Source organism: Engystomops pustulosus, chromosome 8, assembly GCF_040894005.1.
Source record: "Engystomops pustulosus chromosome 8, aEngPut4.maternal, whole genome shotgun sequence".
Taxonomy (NCBI): Eukaryota; Metazoa; Chordata; class Amphibia; order Anura; family Leptodactylidae; genus Engystomops; species Engystomops pustulosus.
In genome coordinates this window covers 51,018,567-51,039,719 of record NC_092418.1, presented here as the reverse complement: position 1 = coordinate 51,039,719, position 21,153 = coordinate 51,018,567, and the positions used below count along the sequence as shown (strand labels likewise).

At 42.6% G+C, this 21,153-nt stretch overlaps 1 protein-coding gene across 4 annotated transcripts in view; it reads right to left on the bottom strand.

Annotated features, from left to right (window-relative positions):
* TNRC18 (trinucleotide repeat containing 18) overlaps positions 1-21,153 on the bottom strand; it is a 282,299-nt gene that overhangs the window by 180,168 nt on the left and 80,978 nt on the right. For all 4 annotated transcript variants that reach the window (XM_072120908.1, XM_072120909.1, XM_072120906.1 and 1 more), the window contains exon 5: positions 4,435-4,531. In XM_072120908.1, the coding sequence (XP_071977009.1) occupies positions 4,435-4,531 (97 nt within the window). The remainder of the gene's footprint in view (positions 1-4,434; positions 4,532-21,153) is intronic.

Below are 21,153 nucleotides of genomic sequence, written 5' to 3'. Positions count from 1 at the left end.
TAAATGTAAAAATAAATAAATAGGTTATCAATTTTCGAAAGAGGGAAGTGAAAAACAAACAAAAAAAAGACCTGCAAGGGTTAATCATAGTTTTTAATAAAGTATTTATTTTGGGTGGGTTCATTTCAATGGCAGGTTCTCTTTAACCCCTTAACACCGAGGTCCTTTTTGCGTTTCCATTACTTTCGCAATCCATAACTTTTTTTATTTTTCCAATTAAAGAGCTGTATGTGGGCTTGTTTTCTGCACAATAAATGTCACATCGTAATGATGGAATTTAATATTCCATGCCATGTACTGGGAAGAGGGAAAAAATTCCAAATTTGGTGAAAATGGTGAAAAATCTTACATGCGCAGAATTCTTGTGGGCTTGGATTTTACACAATTCTACTTCATTCTTTGGGTCGGTGTGTTTACTGGTATACCAACTGTGTATTGGTTTTATAATGTTTTCATACATTTACAAAAATAAAAAGTCTTCATTTTGCCATCTTCTGGCGCTAATAACTTTTTCATACTTCTATTTACAGAGCTGTGGGTTTTGTAACTTTTTGTGACTTTTGATGAGGTTTTTAATGCTACCAATTTAGGACTGTACCGCCTTTTGATCACTTTTTATTGAATTTTTTTATATTTTCAAAATTGCAAAAAAGTTGTATGTTCGACTTTGGGCGCTATTTTACGTTAAAATGTTTTTTTTTATTATTTTAATGAAATCGGACCTTTTGGGATCTGGCGATACCGAATATTTTTAATGATTTTTTAAATGTAGGGATGTAACTAGGAGAGCTTGGGCCCCATAGCAGATTTCTGCATGAGCCCCCATTTCCCATAAAAAATTTTTTTATACATATTGGTTAACACACGTTTATATTGGTACAGACACATTTATACAATCATACACATTTACACAATCGTGTACACACATTTATATTACATACACAGGGGGTCATTTATTAAGGGCCCGATTCGCGTTTTCCCGACGTGTTACCCGAATATTTCCGTTTTGCGCCGCTTGTACTTAAATTGCCCCGGGATTTTGGCGCACGCGATCGGATTGTGGCGCATCGGCGCTGGCATGCGCGCGACGGAAATCGGGGGGCGTGGCCGAACGAAAACCCGACGTATTCGGAAAAACCGCCGCATTTAAAAACCGAAAATGTGTCGCATAAGGACCGCTTACCTTCACCTGGTCCAGCTCGGTGCATTCCGGCGCGATGAGTTTACTTTCAGCGCAGCAGCGCCACCTGGTGGACGGCGGAAGAACTACCTTATTAAATCCCGGCCGGACCCGAATCCAGAGCGGAGAAGCCGCCGCTGGAACGCGAATGGACCGGGTAAGTAAATTTGCCCCACAAAGTTTTAAACTCATTTTTATGTACTTTTATACACTTATACGCACACATTTATACACCGATACATACAGTATATACAAACGCATACAGAATATACAGACATACAGTATTTACACATCCATACATTTATACACCCATACCATATATACATATGAAATTTGCACACCTACCTTATAGCACATACATTCATATAGTGTATATATGAGTCATATACTAATACAAACTGTATACAGTCACTGTTTATACACATACATGCAGTATAAAACACACCATATACACACATGGAGGGTCATTTATCATATGCTGACCCTCATGGGGGACACATCAAGAGGCTTGGTCCTGGGCAGGCCCTAGCGTGGAAATAAACGCAGCCGACAAATTTTCACATGTGGAAATTCATCGGCTGCAGGGACTGCGCTGTCGCAGGGACAGGATTGCCCCATGCTGACCCACTACTTGTTGGCTGCTCCCCACTGGCGTGAGGGTGGGGATTCAGGAAAATAATCGCAAATGCTAGCAGTTTTTCAGGGATTTCACGGCACCAATACTGCGTATACATACAGCATATATATACATACATAAAGTAAATATACACATACATATATATACATACATATAGCATATACACATATACCGACAGTATATGCAGCATATACACACACTGCATATACATAGAGCATATACACATTCATACAGTAAATATACACATATATACACTCACTGGCCACTTTATTAGGTACACCTGTCCAACTGCTCGTTAACACTTAATTTCTAATAAGCCAATCAGATGGCGGCAACTCAGTGCATTTAGGCATGTAGACATGGTCAAGACAATCTCCTGCAGTTCATACCGAGCATCAGTATGGGGAAGAAAGGTGATTTGAGTGCCTTTGAACATGGCATGGTTGTTGGTACCTGAAGGGCTGGTCTGAGTATTTCAGAAACTGCTGATCTACTGGGATTTTCACGCACAACCATCTCTAGGGTTTACAGAGAATGGTCCGAAAAAGAAAAAACATCCAGCGGCAGTTCTGTGGGCGGAAATTCCTTGTTGATGCCAGAGGTCAGAAGAGAATGGGCAGACTGGTTCGAGCTGATAGAAAGGCAACGGTGACTCAAATCGCTACCCGTTACAACCAAGGTAGGCAGAAGAGCATCTCTGAACACACAGTACATCGAACTTTGAGGCAGATGGGCTACAGCAGCAGAAGACCACACCGGGTGCCACTCCTTTCAGCTAAGAACAGGAAACTGAGGCTACAATTTGCACAAGCTCATCGAAATTGGACAGTAGAAGATTGCCTGGAAAAACGTTGCCTGGTCTGATGAGTCTCGATTTCTGCTGCGACATTCGGATTGAGCATCGTTGCAACGCCACAGCCTGCCTGAGTATTGTTGCTGACCATGTCCATCCCTTTATGACCACAATGTACCCAACATCTGATGGCTACTTTCAGCAGGATAATGCACCATGTCATAAAGCTGGAATCATCTCAGACTGGTTTCTTGAACATGACAATGAGTTCACTGTACTCAAATGGCCTCCACAGTCACCAGATCTCAATCCAATAGAGCATCTTTGGGATGTGGTGGAACGGGAGATTCACATCATGGATGTGCAGCCGACAAATCTGCAGCAACTGTGTGATGCCATCATCTCAATATGGACCAAAATCTCTGAGGAATGCTTCCAGCACCTTGTTGAATCTATGCCACGAAGAATTGAGGCAATGCACAAATATTTTCATGAACTTTTGCTTAAAAAACTGGACAATGTGCAATATTGAATAGAGAAAAAGGAATATTCCATGCATGTGAAGATGTCAATGTTTTATACGATACATGAAATATAAAGATTCAAGTATGAACACTACAAATTTGTGTGTGTATAAATGAAATGCAATTGTGGACAATGGAGGATTTGCAGAGTTCACCAAATGCACACAAACAGTTCCCATAATGCAACAAGGGTACTAATTGCATTGTATACAGGTAATGTACAGTCCTCATTTTGTGCCCAATAGTTTACCCAACAATAGATCACTAAACGTATAGTCCCTATATGGTACATCCTGTTGTGCTTGATAAATTAAGCATCTGTGGACATATTACCTGGTTCTGATTTATCACTGATTCTATGCCAGTTTTCTGTCGTAGAAGCAATGAAATTATCGCAAATTCTTGTGCAGTGCAAGAATTTGCAATTAAAATAGTGAAAATGCCACCTCCATGATGCCCTTTGGGTGTTTTGGCCAGTCGGTGGAGGGGGAGGGCATGTTCTCACCTGCGTTCTTTTGCAGAACCAAAACTATGCAAGGTTGACCTAAGCCTCTTGATGTATTCGGCATGATAAAGAGGGCATAATATGTATGATAAATCTCCCTCTTTAAGTCAATTCCTCAATCACTTTTGGTCCTGTTAAAAACAGCGTGGCATATGCGATGGAACTAAAATTCCTACATCCCTCATCCAAATGTAATGTGGGTAGGGTCGACAAAACAAAATGATCAGCAACCTTTTTGTCACTTGTGTGGCTCCAATACAGTCCAGTTTCTGTATATTCAGGTAGAGATCCCGTTTTGGCTGTTTCACAGCCTTATTTAGCCCATACAGGCCTCACCTTTTAACACCTGTGCGAGGGTTTGTTATCTGTGGGACAAGTTGTACCTTTTAGTGGCTCCATTTAATATTCCTAAAATGGAGTGGAAAGCTGCAAAAAGATTCCTAGTGCTCCAAACAACACTTCCATATTATTCTTTGGATTGAAACGATCAAAGGGATACCAAAGTTTTATTAAGTTGATAGACTTAATACTGTGTGTATTTCTTTTCTCTTCTGTCCAGATGGGTAGGGGGAGGTGTGGGATGAATTATCTGATTTTAGTAATGAATACAAAATTGTATAATTAGGGTTGGTTTTCGTGTTTTTATTTGTGATAGTACCATTTCCAAAAGGAAAATAATAAAGATGTTTTAAATTAAAAAAAACAAAACAAAAAAAACAAAAACAAACAATATGGACATCAGCAGGAGCTGCATTGAGGTATAATTATAAATTACAAATTTAGTTACAAGCTCACCGAAGAAGCTTTGCATGCTCCCTGTCAAGTCTTTCCAATAGTAATCTCTCATTGCAATGTCTGATCCGTTCATCCACACTTTCCTCTCTTGTAGGACCTATTAATAAAACAAGATGAAAATATTTATTAAAAAAATGTATTATGTAATGGGTCTTTACATTAATAAAGTCAAATCATTTAAACCTCCTTATAGGAAAAAGATACTTTAGGAGCTTATCTTGGAGCACTATGGGGCACATTTACTTACTCAGTCCTGTTGTGTTCACCTTCTTCCCGATGCTTGTAAGTGCGTGTCTTGCAGCACAACTTACAATGTTAAATCCTGAGCGTTGTCCAAATCCGTCAGATCGTCTGACGGCCCACCCCCCAATTTGTGTCGCATGAAAGCCTCACATGTGTCGCATGTGCCTCGGTGCCCAAATCCGACCCCTGTTAAATGCAGCGCTAAGCAAAAATGCGCTCCAGGGACCCTCAGTAAATGAGCGGCTCCCTGTGCAGTCCCATCAAATACACCATGACGTCAACCATTTTATAGCACTGGATATATACGGGCCCCCCTGCCCCAGGGAGCTGCTGGCTATAAAATGGGGAGGCTTGACCAATACATTTCCCTAGGCTTATACACTTGAGATAATAGGTTTTCCCAGTTTTTCTTTTTTGTTAAAATTAGGTGCCACGGCTTATACTCGGGTCGGCTTATACTAGAGTATATACGGTACTACTGTTTTAGCTCCTATAACTCAGTGATAGTCATTTTCCAGAGTGTCAACGGGGACTCTCTAAGCAGACACTTCATGATTCCTCTGTGCTGTGAGATGTTGCTAAAGTGATGTGCTAAAGTGTTCCGAGGGGCAGGGGGACCTTTTGTCACCCTGCATCTGAAGACCCCTGGTTCCAACCTCGGGAGTAAAGTGGGGTTATTAAATAATGGTAGCAATGGAGAAGGATTGGAGCTTTTGCTGGAATCGCATGGATCACCTGAGTTTTAAAGAGTGTAACGAGAAAGGTGATGTGGCCTGCAAGGAGGTAGACAGGGGACCTGTCATCCAGAACAGACTTGGCCATTGCCAAGTTTGGGCATTGCCAATTAGCCATACGGGATGAAGCAGCTAGGATTCGAGGGAAATCCACCAGGGGACATTTTTAATAGTAGCTATATTGGCCAATGGGACAATTTGGGCCAATTTATAGTATAGTGCAAAATTAGGAAGCAACAGGCCACCTAGTCACTTGTGCCTGAACATGGTGGAGAGTGCTATGCAAGGGCATTTATTGTTCCATACAAATTTGGAAATGTGAGAATGAAGGAGTTTATATCTTTCTACCGGAATAGGAATGGGCAACGATCTGAAAATGTATAAAAACCTTGGTAGGGTAACTATTTTAATTGTGTAGATCCAACCCAGCCAGGAAAGGGAAGGTTTGGACGAATTATTTAAGTGTGTTTCTAATGGCTGTATTAATGGGGCATAATACCAGTGAAACAACGTTGATTTGTGGGCCGTTAAACAAACTAGATAAGTGATATAATGGGGTTGTATTTTTAAGCCAAAAGAATCACCTAGGGCTTCCTGTGTCCTTGGGGTGATGTGCAAATATATATAGTTTCTGACAAGAGATGAGCGAGCACCAAAATGCTCGTGTGCTCGTTATTCGAGTCCAACTTTTTCCGATGCTCAAGTGCTTGTTTCCAATAACGAACCCCATTGAAGTCAATGGGAGACTCTAGCATTTTTCAAGGGGACCAAGGCTCTGCACAGGGAGGCTTGGCCAAAAACCTGGAAACCTCAGAAAAAGATGGAAACACCACGGAAATGGACAGGAAACAGCATGGGCAGCATGCATGGATGCCTCTGAGGCTTCCTAATGGCACCATTATGCCATAATTATGGGCAACAGCATGGCGATGACAGAGTGACCGAGTGAGGCGAGATAGCATCTAAAACACCCAATAATTGACCCTGACACTATAGGGGACGGCATGTGGAGGCAGCAGCAGCAGGCTAGAGAGTGGCATGGCGACATACCCCAAATGGACTCAGGCTTCAAACCAATTTAAAAAATGGCACATGTGTCAGTCTGCCAAGTTGCAGAGCTGCCACCAGGTTACGGCCATTGTCACACACAACCATGCCTGGCTTCAGGTTCAGCGGTGCCAGCCACAGATCGGTATGCGCCGTGATGCCCTGTAATAGCTCTTAGGCGGTGTGCCTTTTATTGCCTAGGCTCAGCAGTTTGAGCACCGCCTGCTGTCGCTTATCAACGGCACTGCTGCTGTGCCTAGAGCTACCGACTGATGGCGCCATGCCCACGGATGGTAATTCAGAGGAAGAGGTGGAGGAGGGGTGGGAGGAGTTGGAGGCATAGTAGGCCTGAGAGACCGTGACCGAGGTAGGCCCCGCAATCCTCGGCTTCAGCAGTATATGAGCTGCCCCAGATTCAGACTCTGTTCCAGCCTCCACCAAGTTAACCCATTGTGCCGTAAGCAATATATAGTGGCCCTGCCCGGCAGCACCTTGTCAGAAACGTTGGCGTTGGTCAGGGCACGGATGATGTTGTCTGACACGTGCTGGTGCAGGGCTGGGACGGCACATCAGGAAAAGTAGTGGCGGCTGGGGACCGAACACCTAGGGGAGGCCGCCGCCATGAGGTTGCGAAAGGCCTCAGTCTCTACCAGCCTATTGGGCAGCATCTCCAGGCTCAGTCATTTGGAGATGTGGACGTTGAGGGCCTGGGCGTGTGGGTTGGTGGAACTGTATTTCCTCTTGCATTCCAATGTCTGGGGCATAGACAGCTGAACGCTGCACATGGTGACATTGGTGGATGCTATGGAGGATCATGGAGGCAAAGGTGTGGTTTTCGAGCGGGAGGTGTTTGTGCCGGGGTCCTGGGCAGGGGGCTGACTAGCAGAGGCAGCAAATGACACAGGGGAAGGAGCAGTGGTGGGCACGGCCGGAGGTGAACAGCCTTGGTTCCATTGAGTGGGGTGTTTAGCACTCATACGCCTGCGCATAATGGTGGTGGTTAAGCTAGTAGTGGCGGAGCCCCTGCTGATCCTGGTGTGGCACCAGTCTATTTTATAGACAAAAGAGAAATTAAAAAAAAAATTACCTACAAAAAATTTACAGTTTATATGTTTGTTTTTTTTGGATTTATAGAAGAACAAAACATGCAAAAGAAATCAGACAGAAACCTCAGAAGATGAGTGCTATGGCTAGTTTCTAACCAACACAAACAATTTTTTTTTAAATGTCCCGATATTGATGTGAACAAAAGATTTGTTTACGCCACACGTGAAGTACAGTACGCTTCACCGGCAAAGAGAATGTGGATTGGGATTTCTGGAGACTAAGTTGCTAAACAATAGCAGGCACAACCGTTCAACTACAGTAGACAAAATTTGATTGCTATAACGGAGATTTTCCACCCCCAAAAAAATTAAAAGAGAAAATGTATTTTTTTTTTTTTTGTTTTTTTAAATTTCTTTATGAATGAAACACGCAGAAGAAATCAGAAAGCAAACTGAAATGCGGATTACTGAATGTCCCAGTACTAATGTGAACAAAAAAACGTATTAGATTACACCACACGTGACGTACAGTACGCTTTACTGACAGAGAGAATGTGGATTGGGATTTCTGGAGACTAGCTTGCTAAACAGCAGCAGGCAGACTAAGCTAGATGAAATTGCAGGATTTTTTGCTGTGCTGTGCCTTTCACTTTTGAAAAAAAAAAAAAAATTTGGCAGACTGTGCCTAATTCAATCAAACCCCCAATAAATTGTCCCACTTCGCTGTTTGAAATGGATATGTGTGTCACTAAGAGCCAAAAATAACATTTTCAAGTCTCCCTGCAAATTCGTCACAATTTGGTAGCAATAGTGCCAGCAAGGCCAGCCAGGGCATCCAGGGAGAGAATGATCTGAGCACCCGCGGGCAGTGACTAGTATTTTCCAGGGTCACCTGATCAGGCCAGCCAACTACTGCTATCGACATGTAAGTGTACCACGTGATGCTGGGTGTACTGCAGAGTCTCCTGGCTTGTGATTGGCTCTGTTTCTGGCCGCCAAAACTCAAAACGGTGGGAGATGCCATTTTCTCGAGCTGGTGAAATATTTGTCCGAGCTATGAGCAGTTGTTCGCTCATCTCTATTTCTGACTTATCCATACTGACCTCAAGCCCTGATACTAAACGGAAGCTATTAAGGAGCTGCAGGAGGTTTGGGAGGGATGTATTTATATCTTCAAAAAGGCTAACCTTGTATCATGTATCGTTTTAAGCTGCCAGGAGTTCCATAGCCATGTAAAGTAGTTTAAGGGTGTCAATAAAATAACAAATAGGGCAGAGGACAGTATAGAAAGCTTATATCAAGTGACAGTGTTAGTATGGGGGTTTGGGAATGATTTGGGGAATGTATGTTTCGATTTTTACGGTGCTTGGCAGGATGGGATAAAACCAACTTGGTCTCTATGGATCAATGCTGTAAGAAAAGAGTTGATGTCTTTGGGTCTATAATTACCTGGGTAAAGGGGATCTTTGTTTGGCTTAAGTATAACCGTTACATGTGTAAAGTAAAAATTGTGTGGCATTTGCTCTCGCTGTAAAAAGGGCATCACAGTAAGCATGGAGATGTGGGAGGAGGATAGCGAGGAACATTTTAAAATAAACAGCGGGTAAGCCATCGGGCCCCGAGGGACTTTCTTATCTTGAGGGCTTTGGCTTTATCTGTGATTCCTTCTTTGGGGTTGTGAGGATTTCTACTGCCGAAGGGAGTGTCCATGGTTAGGTGGACCTTGTCAGAAACGTTGGCGTTGGTCAGGGCACGGATGATGTTGTCTGACACGTGCTGGTGCAGGGCTGGGACGGCACATCAGGAAAAGTAGTGGCGGCTGGGGACCGAACACCTAGGGGAGGCCGCCGCCATGAGGTTGCGAAAGGCCTCAGTTTCTACCAGCCTATTGGGCAGCATCTCCAGGCTCTGTCATTTGGAGATGTGGACGTTGAGGGCCTGGGCGTGTGGGTTGGTGGAACTGTATTTCCTCTTGCGCTCCAACGTCTGGGGCATAGACAGCTGAACGCTGCACATGGAGACATTGGTGGATGCTATGGAGGATCATGGAGGCAAAGGTGTGGTTTTCGAGCGGGAGGTGTTTGTGCCGGGGTCCTGGGCAGGCTTGACTAAATTAAGAAAGTTTGCTATAGTAGCAGGGTTAAGCTGTGTTGATGGGGTGTAAAGGGAAAGGTAAAAATGACGTATTGTAGATACGTTTCAGGTGAGAAGTGAAGTTTCCATCTTGTGTCTTAATGTAGAATTCAGAAATGAGGCGTTCCATTTGTAGTAAGTGGCATGCCAGCATTTTATCTAATTTATTAGCATATTTGTAGAATAAAGCTTATGTCCACTTAAAGGGGTATTCTCGTCTGGGCATTCACATTCAGTTTGATAAATCTTCCATATTAAACATTTCTTCAATTAGATGTTATTAAAAAAAATGTTCCTGTGTGAAGATAATTTCTCATAAATGTAGTGATATGGTCCCTTAGAAACGAGATGGCTTCCTCGGATACGGCCACCTCTGCCTGAGAGATTGCACAAATAAACAAAAAGGATTTGTATATGAAATGTCCGGGAGTTACTGCAGGTCACACAGCCGTCCTGTAGTAATGATTGCTGAATCAAGGTGGTCCGGCAGGACTCTATAGCGCAAGTCTGGCCACCGCTGCCAAAGTGTGACGTGGTCGTATCCGAGGAAGCCATCTGGTTTCTAAGGGACAACATGACTACATTTATGAGAAAATCTCTTCACACAGGAACATTTTTTTTTTAATAACATCCAATTAAAGAAATGTTAATATATGGAAGATTAGTGAAACTGAATGTGAGTGCCCAGACGAGAATACCCCTTTAAGTGCTTTTGTGGTGAGAAGGGCCTTAAGCTGGAGTTTAGTGTCATGTATTCGTTTGGTTAGATGTAGAGTGGGTTGTAGTTGGTTTGCCAGTTCTAAGAGGTGTACTTGGGCCTCCAGTGAATTTTATAGCTGCGTGCATTCTCTTTTATCTGTTTTATCGCCAATTTTGTATAGTCTTGGTAATAAATTGTTTGTGGCCTAGCCAGCGATTACCCACCGGCTGATTCGTGTTGGCTGTAGAAGTGAAATATGAAGTAACAGTGCCAGATTGAGGTTGGTGAGGGCCACCATTGAACGTAGTCCTGACAGGGAAGAGCAATATACCACCCACAGCAATCAGTATGTACAGCTACCCCCAGCAATCACTACATACAGCCCCCAAACAACTATATACAGCTCCCAGTTATCACTATATACAACCCCAGCAATCACTATGTACAGCCCCCCCAGTAATCACTATATACAGACCCTTAACAGTAACTATAAATAGCTTCCCAGCAATAATTATAGACAGCCCCCTAGCAATAACTATATACATTCCGGCAGCAATAACTATATACAGCCCCCAGCAATAACTACATAAGCCTCCTCCCCAGCAATAACTACATACACCCTTCCCCCAGCATTAACTATATACAGCCCCCCAGCATTTACTATATACATTTACTAGTAAAATAATAAAAGTTTGCTTACCATCTCCCGGTCCCCTGCTGCGCCAATCAACCTCCTCCTCTTCCGGCAGGTCAGACGTGTGATGCAGGCATTGCAGTGTGTGATGGACGGATTACCGGTGGTTCGGCGCACGTCTAGCGGGAGATAAGGGTGGCCATGCGGCCATGTAAACAATGGGCAGTGGCTCCCTGTAGAAACAAAGTGGTGGGGGCCCCGATATAATATGGACCTGTGAAGTTAGTGCTGTTTCTATTTGTGTACGGGCATTGCGGTACACTAAATAAGCTTCATTTAATTTCTACCGGTATTGGGAGGAGATTTGGACCCCAAATTTAAAGACTGAGGACAAAGTTCTGGTTGGACCAGGAAGAGGGTATATGCCTGGTCACACACAATATAGTAGTAATCATTTTGCAGTGTACAAGTAGAGATATGTTTTAAAACGGTTTGATATTCAGAGGTGTATATGCTCTCTGGTAAGTATAAGACAGAGAAACAAAACAAGGGAAAAGAAATAAAACAAAAGATCCATCATAGCACCAAGCAAGGGAACCCATTACGCAACAGCCCACATATACGACTACATCCGATCGGGTGGTTACAGGAGCCACAGAAGCTAAGGTTCATAAGGTTAAGGTAAGGCACGGATGGCATCAGATCAGTCGTTTATTAAGTTTATTAATCAAGCCCTTCCACATAGCTAGTGATGGGGGTCTGGGGTCCATCCATCTAAGGCCTTGGGCCTTTTTGGCTACGAAAAGGGTGGATGTAAAGAAGGTCTTGACATATTTGGGCCATGCTTCTTCATTTAATAACGTGAAAAGGCATACCCCTGGCCGTGGAGGCACTGCTAGCTGAAGCACCAAGGAGATTAAGTCAACTACAACTGACGAATGAGACTGTGGCACAGGACACTCCCATATCAAGTGCCAAAATGCAGCAGAGGCAGGTTGGCACGTGTGACACTCGGGGGAAGGCACACGGTGCATCTAAATTAATTACTAAATAATCACAGTGTAATAAGATAGCTTTGGTAGATGGTATGGAGCTGTATCATTTTATTATTTACACCCGGTGACACCTGTAGGTGTTAGGAAACAAACTCAGCCACCATGTCATCATCCAGGGTGGGTATCAATTCTCGCCATCTGGCAACCGCGGAGTTGCATCTGCCTTAGCTCATATTAAATGTAAATAGATCATAGATACCAACCCTCCTGGGCCCTGAGATCTTCGATATTGAGAAATTGGGTCCCGGTCTAAGACACAGAGCCAGTGGCTCAATATCCAGATCAAATATAAGGGGCTCTAAAGGACACCCCTGACGAGTACCTTGGAGTGGGGAATAACAAGAGTTCTGGCCATTCAGAGCTATAGCGATATAGCTACATATTATTTTAATGATTAATTTATTAAATGCCAAGTCCAAACTTGGTCAGCACTGACAGAAGAAGGGCCATTTGGCCATTGAGTCAAAACTGTTGGCTGCGTCTAGCGAGGCCAAGGCCTAGTCCTCCCCCCTCTCCTAATCAAGATGCATTATAATCTGTGCACTCCTCATCCCTGTTGTTGTGTCCTCGAATGAAGCCCGATTAGTCTCTGTATCAGGCAGGGGATAAAGTGAATTAAGTATGCAAGCAATGCACTGGATTGGATGCCCAGCTTCTGCCTATATAAAACAGTGTAGGTTCTGGCTACCAGCCAATAATCATGCCGCCCTGTTTTCTTCTGAAGGCTGGGCAATAAATGAGGCTTCTATTTGGGACAGTCAAACGCTTGCTGGGCAGTTATTTTCATGACCTACTTAATTGAAGACTGGATACAGCCTCTCAAAAATGCCAAATATTCTATTGGGCGTCCCAATGGTTAGGGGTGGATGGGGCCTGCGAAGGCCTGTAGGCGAGACGGAACAGTATCTCCATTTGGAATCAGGGACAACCAAAATGGATGTATCTTACAAAAACCAGCAAGGGGTACGGGGTCGTCATCTCTGACTCCAGAAGTAGAGAATGGTGTGAAAGTGCTCTAGGGAAGTGAGAAATAGAATAACGGGTAGTATTGGCATGGAGGTTGCCACACGTGTAATAAATGTGTGACAGGGAGTCTCTCCCAGGCAAGTAAACTCTGCTACTGTAGGGTGATGAAAATGCCACAAATCAGACCACCCCACTACAGCAAGGAGCACAGCAAGTGGGGACCGCTGCGGAGGGCGCTTGGGGACACCGATTCCACAGAACCTTCCTGACACCGGATCAGACGGGTGTTGAAATCACACAATCAAAGTACCGTGGCGTGCAGGTAGGAGTCCGCAGAGATGGCTGACTCACAGGACAGCCAAGGATTCTGGAGGAGCGATATATAAACCCAACTGTACATATGTTTTTGTTTCGGCTTGAATTGATTGCAATCCGATTGCAATCTGAACAGTGTCTACCTCCCACCTTACGGATGTGCATGGAGATCTACTTAGCGAGTCCAATTCACTCGGAAGAGGCTTATTCCTGGTTGAAGAAGTGTGATCTCTCCTCATGGATCACTCGTAGATGTAATGGGAAGATCATAATGTAGGAAAGTTGCATATTCCATAGGCGGCTCTTAACACAAATGAAGGACGCTCTCATCTTGTGTAGAGCAGCGTAAAAGTCCAGGACTTTTAGCATTCTGGTATACAATTGTACCCTTCCTGCGGGCTGAATGTGTGGGACAGGGGGCTGCTGGCCATATACAAGGGGGCTGATATATATATATCAGCAGGGCAGGGTCTGGCTGTATACTGGGGGGCTGCTGGCTATATACTGTGGGGACATATGACCAATGCATTTCCCAAGCTCTGCATATACTCGAGTCAATAGGTTTTCTCAGTTTTAGGTGTTAAAATTAGGTGTCTCGGCTTATACTCAAGTATATACAGTACAGTAGTTTCAAATATTCCTATACAGGCAGTCCCCAGGTTTTATACAATATAGGTTCTTTAGGTTTGTTCTTAAGTTGAATTTATATGTAAGTTGAAACTGTATATTTTATAATTGTATATACAGAAATGTATTTTTGCCCCAGTGACAATTGGCAATCATTACAGATCATTGCAGTCTGGGACTATAGTAAAGCATCCAGAGAGCTTCACCAGAGGTCACAGGTGCAGAGGGGTCAGTCTTTGACTAGGGGTCGGTAAGTCGGGTGTCCTTAAGTTGGGGACCGCCTGCATATAAATATGCATAACACAGTGCAAATCTAGTGCCTACCTCTAATCTGTCACTAGGTAGTGTTGTTGAAAGTAAAGCTATTGTGAAGTGAACTATCGACTCTCTCCAAGAGAAAATCCTTGTGTGGCGGACATCTTCAGATTATTGCTGAGTTATTTGTTATTCAACTCTATTCTATTCCGATAATAGAGTGGCCTGGGGACTTTGTCAGAGCATCACTGGTTGAAGTCCAAGTTTGTATAAAGTAAAATACCCATATATACTTGAGTATAAGCTGACCCGAGTATAAGCCAAGACCCCTAATTTTAACACAAAAAAATTGGAAAAAACATATTGACTCAAGTATAAGCCGAGGGTGGGAAATGCATTGGTCACAGCCCCAGTACATAGCCAGCAAGGCCCCTGTAGTATATAGACAGTGGCTGCCGCGGACCGCCGCGAGCTAGGAGATAGAAGAGGAGCTGCCCGTTCCGTCAGAATGGTGAGTAAAAATTGTGCTGAAAAACTCGGCTTATAAGCCCCTAAAATTACACATTCCCATACAAACACTTAAAGTATATAAAAAAAAATCAGATATTTGTTTCTGAAAAATTTTGTCGATAATACATTCATTTAGCCCCAAAATATAAACATTTCTAAAAGTTAAAAAGAGAAAACCCATCTAAAATTTGTTACAGAATTTCTCCCGAGTGCGGAGACACCCCACATGTGCATATCACTTACTGTATGGGCGCACAGCGAGAAACAGAAGGGAAGGAGTGCCATGCTGCTACCAGTTTTGTCCTAAGATTTTTGTTTCCTAATTAGCGCCCTTTTGTAGGCTATAAAATTGTAGTTTTTCCATTAGTAAGGCAATTTGTGGTCAACTTTAGTGGGATAAGATGTATTTTCCAGTGATACCATTTCGGGATTGGTATTACCTTTACATTAGCTGGGGGGGGGGGGGGCAGAGGAGCAGAAAAGGATGGGATACTATACTGAGATATTTTTTTCTCAAGTCTTACTAAATGTCTCACAATAAAAACAATCGTATATACTCGAGTATAAGCCGGCCTGAGTATAAGCCGAGGCCCCTAATTTTACCACAAAATACTGAGAAAACCTATTGACTTGAGTATAAGCCGAGGGTGGGAAATGCATTGGTCACAGCCTCCCCAGTATATAGCCTGCCAGACCCTGCCCCAGTGTATATAGCCTGCCGCCGCTGACGAACAGATCGCACAGAAGATATACAGGGGTCGCCGGAAAGGTGAGTTTAGATATATTTATTTTTTTTACTCAAGTATAAGCCGAGTTTGGGTTTTTCAGCACATTTTTTGTGCTGAAAAACTAGGCTTATACTCGAGTATAATAAGGGGAACAATCTATCGTTTTTGCATTTCCATCTTCCAAGTGTCATAACACTTATCTTTTGGTCAATGGAGATGATTGATGGCTTGTTTTACATGCAGTACTTTGCACCAGTATAATTCTCGAGTAGATATGTTTTTTTAAAGAAAACACAAAAGATGCATGCCATATGACTGAGACAACAAATGCCTAAAAAATAAAAACAATTCAAAACGTGAACAAAGTCACAACATGTTCTAATACAGAGCAAACCAACCATAGGTAATATTGGTTGCCCTGAATCACCAGAGCATTGGTGGACAAACAAGAGCATTGTGTAACACAGGAAAAACAAAGGTATAGCAACAATAACCAATGAACTATTCTTTAGTGAGCACAAAATAATACAAAGCATATACACCATGCAAGGCAATACATGCCATGCCATGTATCAGTGAACCATATGTCAAAAGCGCTACACCCGAGTGAAAAAGTACACTTGTATTACCTGTGCGGCCAATGTCCAAACAAGGGGGAACTGGGGATGAAGGCCCCACTCGTATCGCCACCAAATGTGCCTGTATGCTGTGGAATATCCAAGGAAGAACCCAGGCATAATTAGCTCACTTCCGGCCAGTCCTGCATACGTGATAATCTCCCCATGATCTAAATGGCGCATGCGCCAGTAATGAAGTATCTCCATTAAGCAATCATATGTGATGGCGCCTGCGCCCAACCGAACTTAATACCCAATCGATACAGGAAGATCGTGCACAAATCCTATATAACATGAAACAGTGCGTGCGCCACAAACCTAATGTCCGTGCATGCGCCGCAGAAGGAATGGTATATGGCCGACAAGCTGATAGCTATAAGTAATGCAAGAACCAGTGCGTGTGCAGAAGAGATACAGCCCGCTCATGCACACAAACAAGTGTACACATCAGACACATCAATGAATGGAAGGCAGTAGACGATCGTGCATACAAAGTAAGTGTGCGCGCAGCATCCAAAAAAACTGTGGACATGCACTGTGTGAACCAAGCAGGGTATGAGTAAACATAGAACAAAGCGGTGGACAGTAGGGGGTTAGTCCTCGTATAGAAACCGTGTACTACACTAAAACGTAAAAAGTAAAGTTAGTTGAGATATATAGTTACAGTGATTATGCACATAATCAAAGAATTCATTTCATAGACATTAAGACACAAACATGTATAAAAAATTAAAACAAATAAATATACATGAATGAAATGCCACATTTTGAATAAAAAGTGAAAAAAGGATGTAAAGGCAAATGCCATTAATACATGATAATGAAATAAAGTAGAGTGAAAATATAAATATATAAATAAAATAACCTCACAATCCATACACACATAGGGAGTCATTTACTAAGGGCCCGAATCACGTTTTTCCAACGTGTTTCCCGAATATTACAGTTTTTCCCTGAATTGCCCCAGGTTTTTGGCGCACGCGATCGGATTGTGGCGCATCAGCGCCGGCATGCACGCGGCAGAAATCGGGGGATGTGGCCGTCGGAAAACCCGACGGATTCGGAAACGATGCCTTAATTTAAAAAAAAAAAAAATTTGACACGCACTTACCTGCACCCAGCCTAGCTTGGTGAACTCCGGCGGACCTCATCGCAGCAGCGACACCTGGTGGACATCAGGCGCACTACCTTAGAGTATCGCCGGAAGACACAAATCAGCGACGGAGAACCCGCCGCTGGATCGCAAATGGACCGGGTAAGTATATCTGCCCCATACTGTCAAGGGCCCATGCAGCAAACACTCAACCACCAAAAAAACATCCTATATGTCCACATAAACTGAAAATACCACAAAATAACAAAAAAAAAAATACTGTATATATATAATTTTTTTTTTACACTGTATATATATATATATATATATATATATATATATATATATATATATGCAAAAAGTGAGAGCGGAGGGAATTAGTAAACAAAACTACTATAAATATAGCTGTGTAAACATGACCAAATTCATAATAAATAATTTGCAATTTTAAACATTGGTTAATTTTTTGTGTTATTTTGTGGCATTTCCAGTTTATGTGGACAAACAAGATGTATTTTGGTGGTTGAGTGTTTGCTGCATGGAGCCATGACAATATGTGTGTATGGATTGTCTGGTTATTTTATTTATTTATATATTTATATTTTCACTTTATTCTATTTCATTATCATGTATTCATGGTTTTGCATTTATGTACTTTTTTCACTTCACCAATTCATGTATACTTATTTGGTTTCATTTTTTATACATAATTTTTGTGTCTTCGTGTCTATGTAATGGATGCTTTGATTATGTGCATAATCACCATAATCAGTATAACTATCTCAGCTGGCATGTATACTTCTCTGTGCGCATGTGCGGGTTGTGTCTCTTCTCTGCACGCGCTGGTTCGTGCATTACTAATAACTATCAGCTTGCCTGCAAAATTCTGTTCCTTCTTTAACGCATGCGCGGACATTAGGTTTGTGGCGCACAGGCTTTTTCATGTTATATAGGACTGGCCCACAATCCTCCCGTATCCATTGGGTATTAAAGGGCACCTACCACCCCGATTCTACCTATAAAGGTAGAAGGGGTGGTAGGTGGATGAATGGGACGTGAGGATAGCCCTTTTTTGGGCTAATCCTCACGCAAGAAAACTTTATTGCATGTATATGCAAATTTTTTATGCGGCTACTGGGGCGTGGAGTAGCCGGACACTCCTGGTAGCTGCGCGCCCTCGTCCGATTCCCTCTGCATCTTTGGCCTTCTGCGCATGCGCAGTAGCTCCGGCCCCGGAGCAGCGGCCGCGCAGCCGAAGTCCTGCAGGGGACCCGGACGAGGGCGAAGATTACCTGGTAGGCGGAGTAACGTGGCTACTGGGGCGTGGAGTAGCCGCGACTAGTAGCCTCATGTCCGGCTACTCCACACCCCAGTAGCCGCATAAAAAAATTTGCATATACATGCAATAAAGTTTTCTAAAAGACACCCGGGATGTGAGGATTAGCCCAAAAAAGGGCTATCCTCACGTCCCATCCATCCACCTACCACCCCTTCTACCTTTATAGGTAGAATCGTGGTGGTAGGTTCCCTTTAAGTTCCTGTCATTTTGACAGGTTGGGCGCAGGCATCATCACATATGATTGCTTTAGGGAGATACTTCATTACTGGCGCATGCGCCATTTAGATCATGGTGAGATTATCCCATATGCAGGACTGGCCGGAAGGGAGCTAATTATGCCTGGGTTCTTCCTTCTTAAATGGATATTCCACAACATACAGACACCCCTGAGGAAGCCACATTTGGTGGCGATACGAGTGGGGCCTTCATCCCCAGTTCCCCCTTGTTTGGACATTGGCCGCACAGATAATACATGTGTACTTTTTCACTCAGTTGCAGCACTTTTGACATATAGTTCACTGATACATCTATGGCATGTATTGTCTTGTATGGTGTATATGCTTTGTATTATTTTGTGTTTATTTCAAGGGTAGTTACAGATGTGGTGATACTATATGTGTAGGAATTGTGTTATGATTTTGACCTTTTTCACATTATATGTCATTTTGTGTGTTATGGAGTTTTAGGGCATTTTTTATTAATTTATTTTCATTGCATAACATTTTTTGTAACTTTCTTATTATTTCCACCATGGGACATGAACAAGCAATCATCTGATTTTTTTTTTCCCGCCGATCGCCTCTGGTGGCTTCAAATAGATGGCGGCGCATGGGCCATCTTGCTGGGGATCATCGCTAGTATGGCAGTATGTGATAGGATCAATCAGACAACCTAGGGTTAAAGTACCCTAGGGAGTCTGAAAAATAGTAAAAAGATACATTAAAAAAGGTTTAAAAACAAACAAAAAAAAATAATTAAAAAAAAATACAAATTCAAATCACCCCCCTTTCCCCAGAAGAGATACAAAAATAAACAGTAAAAATCACAAACACATTAGATATCGTTGCACTCGAAAATGCCCGATCTATCAAAATAAAATAATAAAGTTTTTTTTACTGTGTTTAACTCCGTAACGAAAAATAGCGCCCAAAGTAAAAAATGGCACTTTTTTGCCATTTTGAAAAATATTTACAAAATCAATAAAAAGTGATCAAGAGGTCGTACCGTCCTAAAAATGATAGCCATGAAAACGCAAATAATGACACCACCCACAGCTCCACAAACCAAACTATGAAAAAGTTTTTGTGCCAGAAGATGGCAAAATCAAAATAATAATTTTTGTACAGAAGGTTTTAATTTTTGTAAATGTATGAAAACATAATAAAACCTATAGAAATTTGGTATCCCTGTAATCGTACCGACCCAAAGAATAAAGTAGACATGTCATTTGGGGCGCACAATGAAAGCAGTAAAATCCAAGCCCACAAGAAAATGTCACTATAAGGTGCAAATTTGTTATGCAGAAAACAAGCCATCACAGAGCTCTTTACGTGGAAAAATTAAAAAGTTATAGATTTTTGAAGGTGGGGAGTAAAAAATGGAAATGATAAAACAAAAAAAGTCCAGGGAGTTAAGGGGTTAAGATCCCATCACATATGGTCGGACCTCGGGGCTGCCAGAGAAACTATTGGCGCCCCCCAAAGATGGCATAGGTGGGGGGCTATTGTGGGAGAAAGACCCTTGGAAGGCAAGTTAAATGCCGAGGTTGCGCTTACCGCGGTGTTAAGGAAAGTCAGGATGTCTTGTCAACAATGCAGGGCAGAATTTGAAAATAGAACTTTGCATCGTTATGTTGCCACATACTTGTGCTTTACCCATAGATTACAAATTGCGTTTGTGGTGTTAAAGGAAACCTACCAGTTCAAGTGGTAGGGGTAAGCTGTAAATGCCGGTGCTTACTTTCGTTTGTGTTATTAACCGCTGTATCGCAGTTTAAGCACTTTTTAAAGTTTATAGCTGAAACCGCAATAAAGCAGTAATAACACTAACGAAAGTAAGCACCGGCACCAGCTCACCCTGAGCTGGTGCTCGGTATTTACAGCTTACCCCTACCAGTTTCCTTTAATGTTCCACCTCAATCGATAAACCCAGTGCTGCCCTTGTACCACCTAGAAGGACAGATCCTGAAATGAATTGGTCTGAAAACCTACTTTGTCAGAGACAACCAGAGACCCTAGAGAGAAAGGAAGATGTAGTTTAAGTAGCACTTGAAGTAGGACAATGCCCAAAAAATGAAGAGGGTAGCACAACCAATAGTACTATGGTCTAGTAATTTTTATTTAGATCCAAACAGAAAAACAATTAGACATACATTTAAAATCGCTTTAAACATGCTCGCTCGCTCAGTTTTGGCTTGTGATTTCAAGTGGCTAGTGAACTTAAGTGAGTTGAAAAAAGCGGAGTTTGAAAAAGAGAAGTCCACAGAACTGTAAGTAACCTACATTTTATACATTTTATATCTCTTGATTTATATACTTATCACTGTTTTGTTACTAGGATATGGCTAGCAAGATTGGTGGTATGCTCCAGTGCACACTCTGCCGCATGTATACACTGCTGGAGCAAGAGTTCGAGGGTGAATACCGCTGTGACAGATGTGCCCATATTTTTCTACTGG